Below are 19,185 nucleotides of genomic sequence, written 5' to 3'. Positions count from 1 at the left end.
AAGAGGAAGCTGAATCAAAGAAATTCTGGCCACTATAATAACTAATAACTCAAAAGATAATTAGACTTTCAACACAGAAACTGGAAAGATTTGGTCATTACCGGGATTGTACCAGACTGGGTTCTTTGGTGTCTTTCCTGTTGAAGTATAAACAAGGAATGAGTTAAAAGCCAAAAGAAACCAACGACACACAAATAACGAGATCATGTTATGTTGCGGTATATTTACAGTATGTATAAGCCCATACATTTTTTTTTTTTAAATCACGTTTTTTTTACTTCATTATTGTGTTCAATAAAACTGTACAAATAAGGCAGCTGCTGTGTGCTGCAGCTCAACATTCTAGTGACATTAGAAATCCCTTTAATTAAGCAGTCTTGATGTGCGATGTGAGCTCTTCCCAACAAAAACCAACCCTAGCTCTGTGCATACGTACACAGTGGTGCTTTTATGTGTAGTCTTACCGCGGGGTATTTGGCACACCCACTCTAGCCTGGCGTCACAGTGAAATGGTCTGGCGTAGAAAGGTGTCGGAGGTAAGTCGTGCAGCAGAAACACAAACAGGTGTTTCAAGGTACTCCTCGATGTCTAACAAGGACACAGATTGTTGATTGACACAAATATTATCATGAGGGAAATATAAAAAAACAAAGCTGTTTTTTATATCTGTGACATTACAGATCTTGTTGCTCCCTGGAAATCAGTGATAGTTTAGGAAGAGAAGGTCTCTCTTTCTGACAACACAATCACTGACTGAGACAACCTAAATAAGGTCAAAAAATACTTAAAGTTTTAAATTTAAGTACTTAAATGGAGGGCAACAGCAAGAGACAATCAGCTGGCACTGTCAAAAGAACAAAAATAAATGATCATCATGGCCAAGTGACAGTGTCCTTACTATGTGAAGAAAAAAAAAACACCGTTCTGACCGGCTGTCTTTTCTGGGATTATGTTTCAAGAAAGCATGTAGGACATTAAATCACTGAGTCAATGGGGGCAGATTTCAGCTGTAGCTCTTGTTGTGACTCCCACTAACAGCTGAGCAAATGGCCTTGATTCACAGATCAAGCTGTACAGTATGGATAACCAAATCTGACTACACTAAAATAAAATAAGAAATTCATAAAGATAAAGCTTATCAAAATATAAGAGATTACACATCAATTAAAAAAAACATAATTGGGTATGTAAAATGGAGACTTAAGGCAAAACAAATGTTTATTCATCCCTTAAAGTCTCCATTTAGTAAATTAAATCTACCAAGCTCACCTTGAATGCAGCGCAGTCCCGACTGTATGCATCATCCTCATGGAAATCTTGGTGTAAAACATCCATAGACACCTGTTGTGGTGACATTGAATAAACAGACTTCACACTCAGAAATAAATGCAATACGGTGTAATAAGTACACTTAAGCCAAATACGTTGTCTTGGAGATAAATCAAGGTGCAGTTTCAGCTGCAGGGTTATACGCAAGGACTTTTACAAAGTAATTTAATCCAGCACAGATATCATCTTCTTATGGTTTTCAATATACTCTGATTTTCTTTCATGAATTTTAAGAATTCACTGTCTTGACATAAAGGGTATCACTATTACTTCTTAAAACGCTGAATGATATCATACCGAACATGTAATTTTAAAAATATGTCTTAGATAATACCTCTTCTTACAAAGTATTAGTACGGATAACCTTTCTACGTTCCTTAAAAAAATGTCATCTGTGAAACGTGAAAAATAAGGGTTACACTTTACTTGAAGGTATCTACATAAGAGTGACATTGTCGTGAACGTGTCGTGTTTTTGTCATGACAAGTCATGGTTATGGTTAGGGTTAGGGTTAGTGTTCATGTTATCTAGATACCTTCAAGTAAAGTGTTACTGAAATATGTTTTGCTAGGAAAAAAGGAATGTTTGGTCAGGATAAGTTCAAGGGTTTGTTGTTGCAATACTCATTTCAGCCACAAGAGGCTGAAGTGCACCACTACCCCATGTTGTAAACAGGACTAAAAGCATTCATGTTTTCTTCTAGGTGAGTTTTAATTTCTCTATGCACTCAAACACAAGGTACATATATTGTGTGTAAGCAAAATATGTAGCATTACTTTCATCTCTTTCTTTGGCTAAAAATCTATATTAATTAGCACTACATTCACAGATTTGAAAAAAGAAATTTAGAATTTTTTTTCTGGAAAAAGAAATCCCACCTGTTTTAGAGAGGACATTTTTTTTTTTTAAAGTAATGTAGAATAATTATCATTTTCACCTGTTCTTAAGTCAAAATCACAGTGAGAAAACAATTCAGATCAGACTAAAAAAAAATGGATCACCGGAATTTTCTTTTTCTCACTTGCCTCTGAGGGCTTCCATATTTTAGGAGAGGCATTTAGGATCAGAGTTATACTCACAGGCTGGCCATCGCTCCACTGCCAGGAGCGATCAGCTGGGTTTCTCCTGTTCAGGCCAACCCAGAAGTACCGATTATCACTGCAACAAGGACACCAGAGCAAACCAACCATCATTCACAACACCAAATCAATCTTATTTCAAAAGAAGATAATACAAATTCATTTTAAGCCTGGAGATTTTAAAAGGGAAGTTGGCACTTTATTCTTAGATACACTTGTTTAAAATTGACTCACTGAACAAGTGTGAAATGTGAGTCAGGAGATGGTATGCGTTTACTTTAAACGTAAGTGAAGTGCTGAGTGTTTATGTGACAAACTGACAATGTTTAGCATTCATCTTTCTGTTAAGTAACTGGTGCTGCCAGTCCCTACAAAAGGTTGAATCAAAAGTGAAGCAACAATTTATTTAGATTTGTTCATGTCACAATTTTCCAATAATAAAACAATGACAAATACATTAATGCTAAAAAAAAAAAGGAAAGGAATACATACAGGACTTGTGTGCATGTGTGTATACCTGATGGTGTCTCTCATGATGCTGTGCAGGGCCCTCATCTCACCATTGTTAGTGAAGCTGGGCAGGTTGGCTCCCAGAGCCTGACAGAACATCTCAGCTTCCTTCCAGGAGCGCTTCCTGCTCAGCCTTTCCTCATGAAACACCTGACAAGATGAAACAAACATTTACAACAGCTGCTAAAGCAGCGCCCATAAAGTAAGAGACTGGATTGTAAAGAAAGCCAATATAATTGTCAGATCATGTAATTCAGAGTCTAGCGACAATGGTTGAATCTGTACAATAAGAAAGCCATGGGGAATACACAATACAGATCATTGTTTTGATTGGTCCAATGCAGAAGCAGCTTCAGTAATAGATACTTAAGTTTTACTTTATACAATATGTTATAATAAACTACATAACTAATCTGTTCCCACCGATGAGGTTTTGGAATGACGTTAATAGATTTTGGGTTTTTTTAATTGATACATTAGAAACGGAAATAGTGTCTTCTTTATTCAAAGCATTCTTCTTCCTTGTCAAAACCTGCCGCCTACATTACCCACAAGGCAACTCGACCACAAACCGTTCGTTCGGAGAGCCAGGTCACGTGTGTTGTGCTAGTAGCGGCTAATGTAGTCTGTAGCCTCAAGCAGAGATGAGAGCAGGAAGTCTGGTAAGCTCACTTGTCTAACTCCACTGACTAACTTTTTTTAATTTTAAAAAGTATAGTCTTCAGCCCCAACCGACACTGACTCAAATGACATCACTTGAGGCAATCTATAAGAAGGCTTTATACAACTTTTTTGTCACATATGCAGCAGTGCTCCCCAAGACCTGTAAACTGACTTTGTTGTGTAAAATTGATGAACTCCTCCTACAGCCACCATCACCTTTACCACCTAATTAAAGAACATGTTAATGACACACACACACACACACACACACACACACACACACACACACACACACACACACACACACACACACACACACACACACACACACACACAACACACACCCACACACACACACACACACACACACACACACACACACACACACACACACACACACACACACACACCTTGTAGCAGTATCTGATGTTTGGTCTGGACACCCATCCATCTGGACAGGTTACGTTGGGGTTCGGCTCTGGTTCTGGTTCTAGGGCTGGACTGAGGTCTTTTCTACAAATGGTGCCGGCATTAAAAATGGTACAGTTCTTCACCTCCCACTTGCCCAAGGGTTTTGCGGTGGAAATCACTGCACAACCTCCGACCCGATCTGAAATACACAAGTAGAGGAAATACATAGAAGTTTCATCTAATGTGTTTAATTGCTAATATAGTTATTTATTTTTGCCCATGTAAATAACACGTATTTTAACATATATAATCAAAGAGTTTTACTTCCAGATCAAAAATCTACAGTTTTGTATTTTTTAGCTCAATAAAGATGGAATTTGTGGAAATATAGACATCTATAAACTCCTGGCATACAGACATCACTGATGTAATCAAACTTTTAGAGCAACATACATACATACTGCTAGTGTCCTGCATGCGAAAAAGTGATTGGTAAAAGGTTATGGTTATTTTTTATGCTTTAGTAAATCAGTAAATCTGAACCTCCACACTACTCACTAACCATGAGTCTGTTATGACATGGCTAGTCCTCTGGTCTCGTGCCATTCCTGCATTAGGTACTGAGTGGAGCAGAAGTGGTTTCTACTAACCTGGTTCGAACCAGCCCCAGTTGGTGTATGTAACCACACCCGGGGACCCCTCCTGGCTCAGCCACTGGTACTCCCCTGTGTTCTTAATGTCCTGCAGCCCTATCCAAAAATACTGAGTTTCCATCTTCATCTGCTCTCCAAGTAGACGGCTGATAAAGGCCTGCTCAAACCTAGAAAGAAGAGCCAACTATGAGAATACCAGAAAGTATTTACGTGGGCACCACTTGATGAGTGTCGGTGTGTACTGAATAAACTCCTACCTGTTTCTTATAGTGATGTTGCAGCGATCTTTGAAGGGTACTTTTTTTGGGTTCACTTGATAACAGGAGTTGCCGTGTCTCCTCCAACCCTAAAGCGATTGACAGCAGTAACACTTAAAGCTACATTCAATTTTCAAGCGAAACATCCATCACTTTCATGCAAAGTACAGATTCTCATACACATCCAGTCCTCGGCGATGGGACTGTATTGAGAACAGTCAGCTCAGTATTCATGTCTTTGTCACCATCGCAGTCAACCATGATAGTTTTGTTTTGCACACATCTTTTCCTTCCTTGCAATAGCTGCCTATGCAGCTGGAGATCTGCATACACCCCTTTATGACTCAAAAGCTGTCCAAATGTCATCTGACCTTAACAGCAAGTAATCCTTTAAATGCACACTTGCATGCAGGGCTCCAGACTAACTTTTTGCCTTGGTCGCACTGGTGCGCCTAACTTTTTTTAATTTAGGTGCACCAGCACAAAATTTAGGTGCACCCAAATGTTTCCTTGCGTCGCCATTAAGGCCACAATTTCAAGGTCACCTTTTTATCACACTCCATATACATTCATATATATGTCAATTATTTTAAACAAGAATAAGGAGTTGGTACTTTTTTTAAAAGAAAATTATTTGAAGCACAATTATACTGTACTCAAAGTCTTATAGCAGGTCCCCCCTTGCTGTCAAATGCCCCTCAGATGGCCAACACCTGTAATTTGGCCTTCTTCCCCTTTGGCCTTGGCTAAACCAGCTTGCCACACTCTCAAGTATCAAAATCCTCCAAGCTGGGCCCCTCCACACTGATTCTTATCAGATCTTCCACTAGTCCAGGACTAAAAATCATATCTCTGTATTTTTCGGCTGAATGGCGATACACAATATACATCTCTCTATCTTTAATTTATATTTTTTACAAAGTAGGCTAAATGTTCAGTTTTAAGTCAAAGCCACTTATCACAAGCTCTTATTAAAACAGATGTGATTAAAATAAAATGCAAAGACAGGGTTTCCTTTCCAATTTGAAAATATACAGCTGCAACACATGTAAATTATCTGAAATAAATAGCCTGGGATATATTTAAAAAATATATATCGCTGAGAAAGCTCCTTCACTTGTTTTCAATAACAGACCCGGATAGCCCAGCAGCTCATATAGGGAGAGAGGGGGAGTGCGATGGACTCAAGCTACTCACAGAGTGACGGCTGACTCGTTATGAACGGGTCCTGCACGGGTCGAATGCGGGTCAGCGGCGTTACACACGTCTTGTGTAGGCTATGAAATGTCTGCATCGTCACTGCGCTGCATTTTTATGAACTATGATAATGTGGCCACGGGTCACATCTCTCGCCCAGGTCCAGCAGGCTCCGTCTCACACGCTATTATTCAACGAACTGAAGTTACCGTAGTTCCATTCAATAACTTCTAATGTGTTTTTCGCCGTGGTGGCCGCAATAACAGAGAGTTACCAGCGGAAACACTGGTACCAATACAGGTTTCCCTCTCATACTTAACAATATACAGCTGTGTTAATAACAATTAAAACTGTAGACAAATGTCAGCATGTGGACCAGCGGCGCTGTGTCTCTCCATGTTGCAGGTGAGCCGGCCGGTGTGTGAGTGAATGGGGGCGGGGCTGCGCGGAGGAGAGATCCAAACACAGGCACGGCTTTACAGAAGGAATGGGTCATGTATGTAGGACAGATATCAATTGCAAACATGGATGTGAATAAACAAAAGGATCACATTTGACCAAAAGGTCATGTGTGAAAAATTTGAATAACTGAGCATGGCCTGTAACGTGCACACAGTCTTTGAGTCTGGACCTAAATTACATGTCAGCTGCCAATACAATTTAAAAGGTAATGCAAAACACTGCAAGCGTCCCTTGTGAAATCAGGTAAACTAGACTAGAATACTCACATCCTCAAAGCTACATCCGTCCTGTGTCGCTGGCTCCTTGACATCTCCTTTCTTCTGACACATAAAAGGTAGCCTCTGTTTGCAGTCCCCAACCCGCCAACCATGATGCTGTGGAGCGATCACAGGTTGGATTTGCAGGCCTCGTGTAAACAAACTTGCACAGCAGATCATAAGAAGACAAAAACAGAGCCACTGTACACACCGGCCCAACACACAAAGACTGAATACAATGGGTGGGGTTACACAACACACACTCACACATACTCACTCACTCATACATTCTCTCTCTCTCTTTTTTTCTCACTCATACATTCTCTCTCTCACTTTTTTTTTTTTTTTTTCCCACACACTCACACATACTCACTCACTCATACATTTTTTTTCTCTCTCTCTCTCTCTCTCTCTCTCTCTCTCACCTCTCCAGAGTAGAAGACACAGCTGGTATTCAGAGTGGGCTGGACTGGTTGGTTTTGGTCCCAGTAGGTGAAAGTGACGGGTGCCTCGTCGATCCACTTGAAGACGGTGGTGTCAATTCCGTTACCGATCAGACCGATCCACACGTCCAACAACTTGCAATCTGACAGACCGTAACACACATGAGAACATCACTTTATGGAATTGTTTAAAATCAAACTCAAGTCAAGGCAGGGGTCTGGTGAGAGAACTTTTTATTTGTATTTTTTTCATTTACCTGCATGGAAATTAGTGCTGATCATCTCCTTGCTGTCAATAGAGTGGAGGCTAGCCAGAAAGCCTCCCCCTCCTCCCTCTGTGTTGTTGCAGTGCATCTGGGCATCTGTAAAGTCTAGAGGCTCGTCCTTAACCAACTTGTAACACCAGCCATTCCATGGGACCCAACCGTCTGCACACGCCGTTTCTTTATATACAAACGACTCTGTAGAGAAGGAGCAAGACAGACAGAGGGCAGGTAAGGTCAATTCACAAATTTGACTCCAAGAGCTTCATGATCTGCAGAACAGGGACAAAGAAAGAAACAGAAGCTATTGCAAAGTGAGCTCAGCAGCTGACCTACCTGTTGTTGCGGTGTGAGAGGCATTGACGCTCTTCTTGCAGATGTACGGCAGCCGTTTGTTGCACGCCTCAGATTCATATTTCTGCTTGGAGTTCAGGACTCCACAGTCTAACTCCAAAAGTATGGGGGTGGATGGCATTCCTGTCAAACACATTCCCACACACAATAAATACAAATAAAAATCACATCGCATTTACCTCTGGGTATCTTTTTAGTTATTTCTAGGTTCAGCGTATCGACTGTGTTTCACACGGAGAGTTGAAATAAAAGAAATGATTCATGTCGTAATAACGGTTGAACACAGTGCTGCTAGTAGCAACATCGACATGTTGTAAATTATAGCAATCACAAAGAGCTCATATCAGCAGAATGCCAGATGGCTGCAGTATCCTTGACGATCACGTTGCAGTGTAAGAACAACATCTTTCCTTTGAGAAGAAACGAAAAAAAAAAAGAAAACATATTACAATAGCTAGAAGGCTTTATAAAGCCTCCCATTCAGTACTATTAATGAGTTATTCAGCAACAGTAACAATCCCAATGCTACACTGTGTCCAAAAACCAGGCACAATGAGCTTTCGTTACAACACTGGCCTCATTGTTTTCTGACTGACATCAAGTCGCAGTTTATAGAAGGGCAGCGACAACAGCAGATCACAACAGGATGCTGGTTTTGGTGTTCTAGATGGAGCAGGTGTTTTCAGCCACAAATTCAGTTGCATAACCATGTTTTTGTTCCCCACTTTTACATCTTTAGATTAGATTCAAATGTATTGTCATTGTGCAGAGTACAAGTACAAAGACAACGAAATGCAGTTTGTGTCTAACCAGAAGTGCAAAAAAGCAGTGCAATGTGATATCCAAGTATACAATATACAGTATACAGTATACAGGTGGTGCATAGGCAGGACAAGAAATATATTGCAGTGTTATAAGAGCAGAATAAATATGGCTATGCAATATGAACAATGTATTAATAATATGCACAGATATGTGCAATGTAGTAGGAGTGACATAATAGTAGTAAGAATAAAATAGGTTTGTAATATTTATAGCAGAATATATAATAAGAGAACAGAATAAATATGGATATTCTGTATGAACCGTATAGACAGATATGTACAGTATGTACAGCTATGTGCAGTGTGGTAACATTATAAGAGTAGTAAGAATAAGTGTATGTGCAGGATGAATAGTATGAAGAGCAGTAGAGCAGTAGAATATGGCTATACACGTGTTTACTGTAATTTACACAGATACTCTCAGAAATAGGACAACATTTATATAGATATAACCATCATCACCTGTTTCCCAGCGCAGAGTGGTGAGAGGGGAACCATCTGACCACTGCCAGCCGTGAGAAGTGTCTAACTGGTGAAGCCCGATCCACATCCTTTCAGGCATTCCTTCAAGGCCGTCCAATACTGCACAATGCAACGTCACAGCACACAGGACAAGTAATGCATACATTTGAAAAAAAAAAAAAAAAAAAAGGAAATTACAGGTCTAACATAATATGACTCATCAAGATCATTTGGGATTGTGAAACATGTGAAAATACTCAAACAGAAACATAGGGATACATAATAAATTGACTGAAAGGGACAGAGAGGAGAAGAGTAGGAGAAATATAGAGTCAAGTCACAACTGGAACATAAAACGGTGCTACCCAGGTCAATCAAAGGGTCAAGTGAGTCAAGTGAGTCAAGTGAGTCAAGTGAGAAAAGTGTCGCTGACAGCGGTTGGTGCAGGAAGGACGGTCAGCCTTATCAAGGGAAATAGTGTTGCTCTATTCACACCTCACAGGAATGTGGTTCTTAACTTCCCGTAACAAGTCAGAGCAGTTGCAACAGCTGCACTCTCAAACATTAACTTAAAGTGATGGTTCGGAGTAATTTCACCCTAGGGTCCTTTGCACCATGACCTCGAGCCAAACACCCCCCCAGAAGCTTTTTTCACCTGGGTCGAACATTGGGAGAGTTAGCGTAGAGTAGCGTTATCAGCTGAATAGCTTAGCGCAGAGGCTAATGGACCCACGTTTGTATCTCGTAAATGACCCCACTAATAATGGCCGAAATGAAACCAAACGTCTACACTAGTACATATAGGTTATGCACTCATAAAACGATGGATTGGAGAAAGTTTGTAAGTACACCAGAAGTTTATGTAAATAACACTTGCCTGCTGGCTTCTGCTCTCTGCTGTTGTTGCTGCTGTAAGCCGAGTGCTTAGGGCCGTCTACAAATTACAACACCGAAAAGAGATGCAACAAAAATATTTTTTCATTTAACTTTTTTTTTTAAGTAAGTGCTGTAGTATAACTAACAGGAGACAATTAATAATTGAGGTAAGTTTGGAGACATTACCTTATTTAATCATTAAATTAATAAATATTTTTGTTGTATCTCTTTTAGAATTAGTACTATGACGGCCTCGCACGCTAACTGCAGGTAGCAGCACCAGCAGCAGCAACAGAGAGCTGAAGAGAGCAGGCAAGTGTTCATAAACTTCTGGTGTATTTACAAACTTTCCAATCCACCGTTTTATGAGTGCATAACTATATGTACTTAAGTGTAAAGTTTGGTATCATTTCGGCCATTGATTAAAGTGAGTCATTATTAGCCCCTAAACGTAAACTATTCGCTATAGCTTACTTAACTCTCCCAAGTGTTAGACCCAGGTGAAAAGTTTTGTTTTGCTTGTTTATCGAAGGGGTCGGTGCAAAGGTTAAAGTGAAACTCCGAACCATCACTTTAAGAAAATGAGACATAACAGCTTAGATAATAAATCATGTTGTTAGGGTGTTTATTTATAAACTCAAAGACGATATTAAGGACTGAAATGCATCATTGAGCCTACAATACGGTTTAGTTTCAGGGGCAGGGGTGGCCTAAAGGTTAGAGAAGCGAGCTTATGACCGGTGGGGAAAGTCTCTACCGCATTACCACCATTGAAGTGCCCTTGAGCAAGGCCCTTAACCCCAGTGGAGCTGCTCAGTGGCCAGCAGATCAGACTGTGGTTGTACTGGGCAGCTTCCAGGTATGAATGTTAACTGTGTGAATGTGATCAGGGTATTTCTACAAAAGAGAGGCTTCCTCTCGGTGAACCTTCCCTGAATAAATAAAAGGTTAAAAAAAAACGTTTTTAAACGTGTCTAGTCTAAATTGTTTTCTGCTACGTATCACACGGTAGGAATGATATTGGAAAAACCAATAGCACGATGAACAAGGTTTAAAAAAAGAAAAGAAGCAAGAAGCGCAGACGAAGAACAAATTGAAGAAGAAATAGTAATATAGTAATAACATCCACACTTGCAGCATTTGTAAGTAGTCCGGTGCAGCCTTATCTGACAACTACACGGCAACAATTACTCACTGTTAATGAGGTCATGCCTCCGCTTGCACAAACACATGGTTCTTAGTCATTCTAGATTCCCTTTTTTTCCTTTTCGTTAACTTTCATATAAAGAACAATAAGGAGGAAAACCACACCTACAGAGAGCTGAAGAAGTAAAAGATGAAATAAAGTCATTACATGGAGCCCTGTACAGAAATTAATTATTTTTGAATACCTGATCTTTGTGTAATAAAACTTAAAAAGGAATGCATGTTTCCATACCACAGACTAATGGTGAAGCTTATATCATGTCATATTTCCCCGTGATAACAATCAATTTAATAAAGATAATTTGTGATCCATTTCAATAAAGATCTTGAATAACCTCTTTTGTCCATTTTGTGTTGCATTTGACTAAAATAGATTCCATTTTAAATCGCTTTCGGTTTTGTTTCTTACCCAAACAGAGGGGGAAGGGGTGGCCCTCAAAATGAAATTATTTCTCTTAAAGTTCTTACAGTATAAATATAGTTTCTGGGCTTTGAGAGATGCAGGCCAGATGATATATTTAGAAGTTTTGTAGTCCTGCCAAATTAATTATTATGGCAGTTTTTATCATTGTACATGTTATAAATGTGTGCGTTGGGAAGCGTTCCTCTCATAGCAGAGCATTTGATAGCGTGGATGCTGAATCCAATACATCCGACATGAAGTCGGTGACTTTGCTCATAGGTGGAGAAGAAACAAGAAGTTGAAGAAGGTGAAGAAGAAGTAATATGTATTTAATCAGTCTTACAGGTTTTGGAGTGGAGATCGTTCGGCTCAGACACACTCAGCAGATCAGCTCCCTGACTACGACATGAATCCAGAGCTTCCTGCCAGGTCACCGCAGCACTGGAAACAAACTCATAGCAGGATTCCCCTTCCGGCCCGGCAAACAGAGTCTGGCAACCCTCTTCTGCAAGGTCCAAGAGACAGTGTCAGCGTGAGAATCTAAGCACGTCAGTCATCATTTAGTTAATGCCGCCGGATGTCATTTAACGCGATTTCAACATCATTAATGTCATTAATGTCACGATTGTGTCTTGGAAAACATCCAGCCATGCGACGTTAATGGAGACAAAAGTAGAATATTTAACAGTAATGGCAACATTTTTAAGAAGGGCTGCTGAATGTCCCCATGGTAAATTTCTTGCCAGGTAAAAGGGACAAAAATTTTGAAACTTATGATCCTATCCTTAAAATTATTGAACAACATGCCAGGTATTAGACAGTGTCCCTTCTTTCTGTCTTGGTCGTAGTCTGATGAGGTGGCACACCAGGACAGTCCAGGGAAATCTGCATCTGGGAGGCATCCGTGATGCCAGCTGCCGTTGTATTTGAAGGGGAACTCACAGGGAGAGCCGGCAGAGTTCCCAGCGGTGGTGTAGACGACTGCACAGAGAGGAGAGGTGAGCAAAGGGCAAAGTCAAAGACCCATTACAAGCCCCTCTAGCATATTTGTGTCATTTCTAAGAAAAACCATGTCAGCACAGTGATTTGTTAAAAATTGAAATTTGGTGTCTTGTTGCGTACACCAAACCACTTTTTACAGACACACAAACACACCTAGCAGGAAATATCACTAAAATGAGACCACACTTAATTAAGGTGAGAGGTTTTTTCATTTTTTTATTTGGAAACCTAGACAAAAAATGTGTTTATTTATTATAAAAAAAATTATAAATTTGTTTATTTGTGTAATTGACCCACAAACAGAAAACCTTTAGACATAGCCTAGTTAGTTCAGTGTTGCAGTTTTGCAAATGTAAATTAGGGATCGACCGATAGCGATACCAATTATTATTATCGGTCATCAGGCAAATAAAACGCTGATACAGATAATCTGCAAACTGCCAAAAAACGACCCGATCTGATTATCGGCCTATATCTACATAGGCACCTCACCCTAAACTTACATCTGATCCTGCCAGTCTAGATCCTTTTCATTTGTGTGTGTGTGGTTTTTTTTTTTTTTAAGTTTTTTTATATATATTTATGTTTTAATATAAAGTAAGGCTGAGCAATTTTATCGATTCTGCGATATAAATCGTTATTTTTTTCCCCAAGAAAGTATCGATTTTTAAGCCGCGAGTATCGATACATAAGTCCCATTCAAATCCCCCGTGTATACCCATTGACATATGTGTATACACCCGTTCGCGTTGCAGGAAGAGCGATTTGGTCAGCCAGCCGCTAGTGTCGCTGTAGAGCAGCCAACGTCAACTGGCGGCCCGCTGCCAAAGCTTTTAGTCTGGCCCGCAGAATAATCATGAATTCACAAAATGTAAAGAGGAAAAAAATGTGTTCTGTTATTTATCTTTTCAAGCATTTAGAGCAAAAAGCCAGCCCCCTGTATTTACATCTCTATTCACATGCCGGGATTCTGTACAGCGATGCCCGAGCTCCACACACACTGCTGAGCCGAGATGTGTGTGCGTTAAAACCATGGTTAAAACACACACACAGCTGAGCCGAGATGTGTGTGCGTTAAAGGTTAAAACAAGCAGCACCTGACTGGGAACGATGCGGCCGCTGGGGCAGATCATAGACTGTTAATATATACAGTCTATGGGGCAGATGAACTCACGCGGTCTCTTTTCTGTAAATAGGCTACAATTAAACCTTTGTGAGTAGGAAGTCAATACTTATCAATGCACTCACTCACCTGTGTAGACCAGCATAAACATGTAGAAAGCGATATTTCAATCTGCTCAGTCCACCGCGCTGTTATACGCAAATACAGCTCTACTCTGCAAATAGCGATTTTTTACAAGCAAGCTAAAACAAAAGCTGTCGGTTTTTAGTCTAACTGTTTATCTTAGGTTGCTGGGAATCTGGAAATTTTGACAAATTCTTGTAAACCTCACTGTTGGCTGAACAAACCAAACTCTCCGCTAGAGCGGACAATCTGGAGCTACTTAATATGCACGTGAATGACGCGATCGTTATGTTCGAGTGATGATGATGATGCTGGTTGTATTATTTTGCAACAACATCGTTTCATTGCAAATGAGGCATACATGACGAATGGATAGCCTGCTTATCAGTCCTTTCATCATTAAAGCTGGGCTTTTCCACGTCAACTTTTCCCTTCAGCCTCTTTGACAGTGACATATTTACCTGACAACAGCCTTTCTTTCTGCAAGCATTTTCCACCAATCAGGATGCTGCATACTACAATAATGTTTCTATAATCACAGACTTTAACCATCACTCCTCAGTGAACTGCCTCCTAGTCTGAGATCTTTTTCTAGTTAAAGAGCCAGTTATCATTATGGAGTTTCCATGTTTTTTAGGAGTTTGCTCACACTAATACATGTAAAAAAAAAAAATATATATATATATATATATATATATATATATATATATCATTAATTCATTAAGAAAGTGAAAATTTCAAACAAGAATAGGCGTATTAGGTATAAATTCATTTTATTTTCTTTATTTGAAAGTCGGGCCGCCAGAGTGCTTAGAAAAATTCTGAAAAAAATGTAGTTGATGATTCCTGCTGTAGACTCTCTGTCCAGTCAGAGACATATATTGTGTAATTGATGTTTTCAGTTCAATTAATTAAATCCAAGTAAATGGAACACTCACAAGATGTCACCAAAATCACTCTGTCCCCTTTAAATCTTTCATAAAATGATGTAAGTGTATCGAATTATATCGAATCTTATCGAATCGTATCGTTGGCTGAATAGCGTGATATATATATCGTACCGTGAGCTGAATATCGTGTATCGTATCGTGAGATTAGTTTATCGCTACAGCCCTAATATAAAGAAAGCATTCACCATCCACACTCACAGTTTGTGTCCTCTAATAAGAGATATGTTTTAAATAGAGCCCGACCGATAAAAGATTTTTAAGGCCGATACCGATACAAATGAGATTGTGATTGTGAGAATGTGATTTTAAAATCTGATATTCCGATATATATTTAAAAACAAATAATCCAGAAACGCGTAACAAAACAAACAGATTTCCCTTACATTAATTATTTGTAGTTATTTATGAGTCCTCACTAAAATAATATGACAATGCAGTTTAAAAATAAAGTTTAAATTCAAAGTCCTTTGAACAAAAACACAATAACAACAACAAAAAAAATCAAAGAGTGTTGCCAACAGGGCCGTTGTAAAGCGCACTCTAGTGGACAAACTATGCAACGCCAACACTTAGAACATAGTTGAAGGGGGTTTCCTCTCTTTTATATTTTAAATATTAATTCATCAGAATAATTTATTTGTCATTATAAATGATTCTGATGAATGAATATAAAAAAAAATATAAAAAATCTCTGCCTATAAATGCCGATACCGATAGTTCGGAAAATGCCTAATATCAGCTGATAATATCGGCCCGCCGATATATCGGTCGGGCTCTAGTTTAAAACTTTGATTCCTGTTTTGTGTGAGTTTTTTTTAAGAAACAATTATGGATACAGACATTAGATTTCATATTTAAGCATGAATTCCTATTTAAATAAGAAATGATTTGGATTATAAAGATGAATAATTTGAAGAACTGTCACTTAAATACTACTGTAGCTCTTACAAATGACAATCAACAAGACATCAGCAATTCAATCAAAAGTTAGTACATACTAGCGAGGTTAAAAATGTGCATTTTAAAACCTACAATTATTAACACTTCAACTTTCTCTGTCTGCCCTTATGGAGCCTTTTAAATGTACTATACTAACAGAAAACACACATTTATTGTAATTTCCTAATATTTCTACATAAGGTGTAGGTGTTTGCATTTGATCGAATGTGCCTCACATTCAGTCATGCAGTGCGCAATACATGAAGCAAAAGTGAAAGCCAGCTTTTATGTTGCACCGTTCAACCAAGACCTCTGGCATACTCATATCATAAAGCACACCCGGAATTTTTGGGGAATCTCCAAAAATTCAAAGACACAGTTTTAAAACTGATGATACTCAGGTTTCAGAGGAAGACCTTTTCTTTAACCTAGAATAGGACACACCATGTTGTTACCGAGCATAAAAGGAGAAATAATTGATAGGCGTGAAGATAACCAACCAACCAACCAGTCGGAGTCTGTTTAAAATGCACAAGAACCTGTTTGGTGATGTAACACAAAAGCCAGCGGAGGTAACACCTGACTATACAAGGGTGTGACACATCACGAGGTTCAACTGAGGAAGTGGATTCTCTGATGGAAGCTTATGTGTTACAACACAACACAAGCTGAATTTGACACCATTTTCATTTCTTGATGGATAATTCCCTCAAGCATTAGTCAGTCCTCCTCTCAGAGATCCATAATAGACAGCATGAAGCACTTTTTGCAGATCTAGAGCATATAACTTAAGCTTTTTCTCTCTCAGATAAAACAAAGGAAACCACACTCACCGTGGTACAGCATCTGGCAGATGTTGTCCTGGGATCCTCCTCTTACCCAAGTGTCAATAGTGTCCCGTTTGGCGGCAACTTTGCCATCGATGACCGCCAGGCCCATTTGATAGGTAGTGTAAACAGCCCTATCCAGGCAACGCCACCACAGCAGGATGTTGTAGCCACAGTCGACCAGGGATAAGGCCTTGGAGCGGACGTCCAACGCCAAGCAGAGGGACGTGTTCACATTGAAGAGCCTTTGACCCGAACCCCACTTCCACAGCTGGGACCTGCTGTTTTGATCACAGGAGGTGAGACTCAATACTGCAGAAGCCCCTGTAACTAGGCACTTCCCTGTGCTCGAGTGCTGGATGGTGAAAGCATCCTCGTCTGTGGTTATGGGACAAACACAGAAAACACTACAGTTTAAAAAAATTACAGATTATTTTGTAAAATAAACTGTATGGAGAAACTGAACTTTATTCACTACCTACTTACTTACTACTTATATTCGAAATAATTGACTGCATACAGTATATGCGAGGTATCTATATATTAAAAACCCTCACACTGGATGGGTATTTTATGGGGTTGATTCCAGTATTTTTAAGACTATATGGACGGAAACGAAAATATAGCTATACATGTATTGCTTTATTGCTAGATCTGCATGTTGGAATATACATTTTACAGAAGAGGCATGCAACTGCGTAACGTTAGTTAACACAATAAATAGGGACATAATACAACCTGGGTTAATATTTATGGGTGATTACAACAAAATACAGATGAAAACTGCACTACTACTACACACAGGCTTTATAAAAATAGAAAACAATATCATATTACAGATTCTCTGTATAATATTTCTGTTATTCAGGCTTCCATCCTTTCCATATATAACCCAACGCTGTTGAGCATAAACAGTAGCTTTTAGCCTACGCACAATATGAGAGCTGTTTCCAGATGTAAACATGACTTCACGGAGCTACTAGGGGAGGGATGAGTATGCAATTTGTTTAACCTGTCAGAATATGGCCAGGCATCAAACTCACTGGGGGAAGGGAACAGTGTCAAACTACTAACTAACTAACTTACTAAATAACGAACGAACTACTTAAACTAAAAGCTGCTTTTTTTTATTATGCTTCCACTTGTTGTAGTCCAGCAGGTTTGACGCTATTGTCCTCGGAATCATCTCGCGCTTCTGCGGACGAACTTCTTATCCAGCTAAGTCGAAACTGAATGGTAGAAACGGCTTAAAAAATTTTTTAAAAGTGACCGAATGAAAGCAAAGTGTCGGAGCTTGAGGTAGCTAGCTACTTACCGAAACCTTTAACGTTAGCCGCCGGTGAGCAAGTTGCGAAGAAAACTGTTGTCTCCAACACAATCAAAAAACAAAGGCAAAGTGTCGCACTGGATATTTTCAGCATGGTGACGACGGCAGTCTTTTTGTTGGATTCATAAAGAACCTGCCCTCCCGGAGCGCTGAACTGTGAATGTAGCTAGACTGATTGATAACTGAACTCCAAACCGAAAGTAATCAGAAAACTAATCTAATCCAGTTGCCCAACTGTCAGTTGTGTTGAGTGAGTCCCGCTCCGACGACGCCGTCAAACTGGCAATAGCCAAAGTGAAGGAATAGACTTCCGGTTTAAAGTATAAAATAGTATAAAGTCATTATTTAAATATAACCTTTATTTATAATAACTTATTTTTGAAATGTTTTATTGTATTGTAATATGTATAAATTACTAAGTCAAACATACGAAACCAAAAAATAAAATGCCAAGTCAAAATTATGACTTTACTAGCTAGATAGTTAGTAAAAACAATTACAATGAAATAACTACTATAAATCCAAATTATGATCTATTATCTATCTTCACACAACACCCGCCAGGGTGGGGGCCACTGTATTATGTTTGTCTTCATTTTTTATTATTACTCAGTGTATTTTGCTCGAGCTCGGCCACTGTGACCCTAACTATCTTATATTTACCGTTTAAGCTAAACCATCTGTGCGTCAGAGTTTCCTTTATTGCAGAAGCTTTACCCACCGTCTCTGTGACAGCAGAGTGATAGAGAAAGACATCTATCGCTCTGTATGACAGCAGAGTGATAGAGAAAGACATCTATGGCTCTGTATGACAGCAGAGTGATAGAGAAAGACATCTATGTCTCTGTATGACAGCACACAACTCTGTGCAATAACACACTTGGTCTCTTATGGAAACCTTTTACATTCTTATTATATTTATCTGCAAATAGTTAGAACATTATTCTACATACTAAATCAAACAAAAATGAGATACTAGGTAGGCCTACATGATACAATTTTGACTTACAAAGTTAAAAAAAAACTATTTAATAAAATTTGATGTAGGTCTGCGGAGAGAAAGTTATAATTGTCAAAATGTCTCACTAGTTACAAAAATTGTGAGATAGTAGCCTAAGTCAAAATAATGACTTAATTAAAAAAATAAAATAAAAAAGAGAGGCCTGGAAAAACATATTCGACACTTCAAATTAGATGCCAAAATGATGACATACTAAATCAAACAAGAAAAGACATACTAGTAAA

General features: G+C 39.1%; 1 protein-coding gene across 2 annotated transcripts in view; it reads right to left on the bottom strand.

The window, feature by feature from the left end:
- Nucleotides 1-18,219, bottom strand: part of ly75 (lymphocyte antigen 75) — a 34,240-nt gene extending 16,021 nt beyond the window's left edge. The window contains exons 1-17 of one of the 2 annotated variants that reach the window (XM_039794289.1): nt 17,929-18,219; nt 16,620-16,991; nt 12,457-12,630; nt 11,993-12,154; nt 9,165-9,284; nt 7,861-8,001; nt 7,519-7,722; nt 7,244-7,404; nt 6,828-6,935; nt 4,903-4,991; nt 4,643-4,812; nt 3,992-4,191; nt 2,926-3,068; nt 2,409-2,487; nt 1,270-1,341; nt 465-588; nt 102-137 (exon numbers count right to left, since the gene is read on the bottom strand). In XM_039794289.1, coding sequence (XP_039650223.1) covers nt 102-137; nt 465-588; nt 1,270-1,341; nt 2,409-2,487; nt 2,926-3,068; nt 3,992-4,191; nt 4,643-4,812; nt 4,903-4,991; nt 6,828-6,935; nt 7,244-7,404; nt 7,519-7,722; nt 7,861-8,001; nt 9,165-9,284; nt 11,993-12,154; nt 12,457-12,630; nt 16,620-16,991; nt 17,929-18,034 — 2,461 coding nt within the window. In that variant the 5' untranslated portion in view covers nt 18,035-18,219. The remainder of the gene's footprint in view (nt 1-101; nt 138-464; nt 589-1,269; nt 1,342-2,408; nt 2,488-2,925; nt 3,069-3,991; nt 4,192-4,642; nt 4,813-4,902; nt 4,992-6,827; nt 6,936-7,243; nt 7,405-7,518; nt 7,723-7,860; nt 8,002-9,164; nt 9,285-11,992; nt 12,155-12,456; nt 12,631-16,619; nt 16,992-17,928) is intronic. The other variant, XM_039794288.1, reaches the window with a different exon arrangement.
- Nucleotides 18,220-19,185: the final 966 nt, after the last annotated feature.

The sequence above is a fragment of the Perca fluviatilis genome, chromosome 3 (genome assembly GCF_010015445.1).
Source record: "Perca fluviatilis chromosome 3, GENO_Pfluv_1.0, whole genome shotgun sequence".
Lineage (NCBI taxonomy): Eukaryota > Metazoa > Chordata > Actinopteri > Perciformes > Percidae > Perca > Perca fluviatilis.
This window is presented reverse-complemented; position numbering and strand designations above follow the sequence as displayed.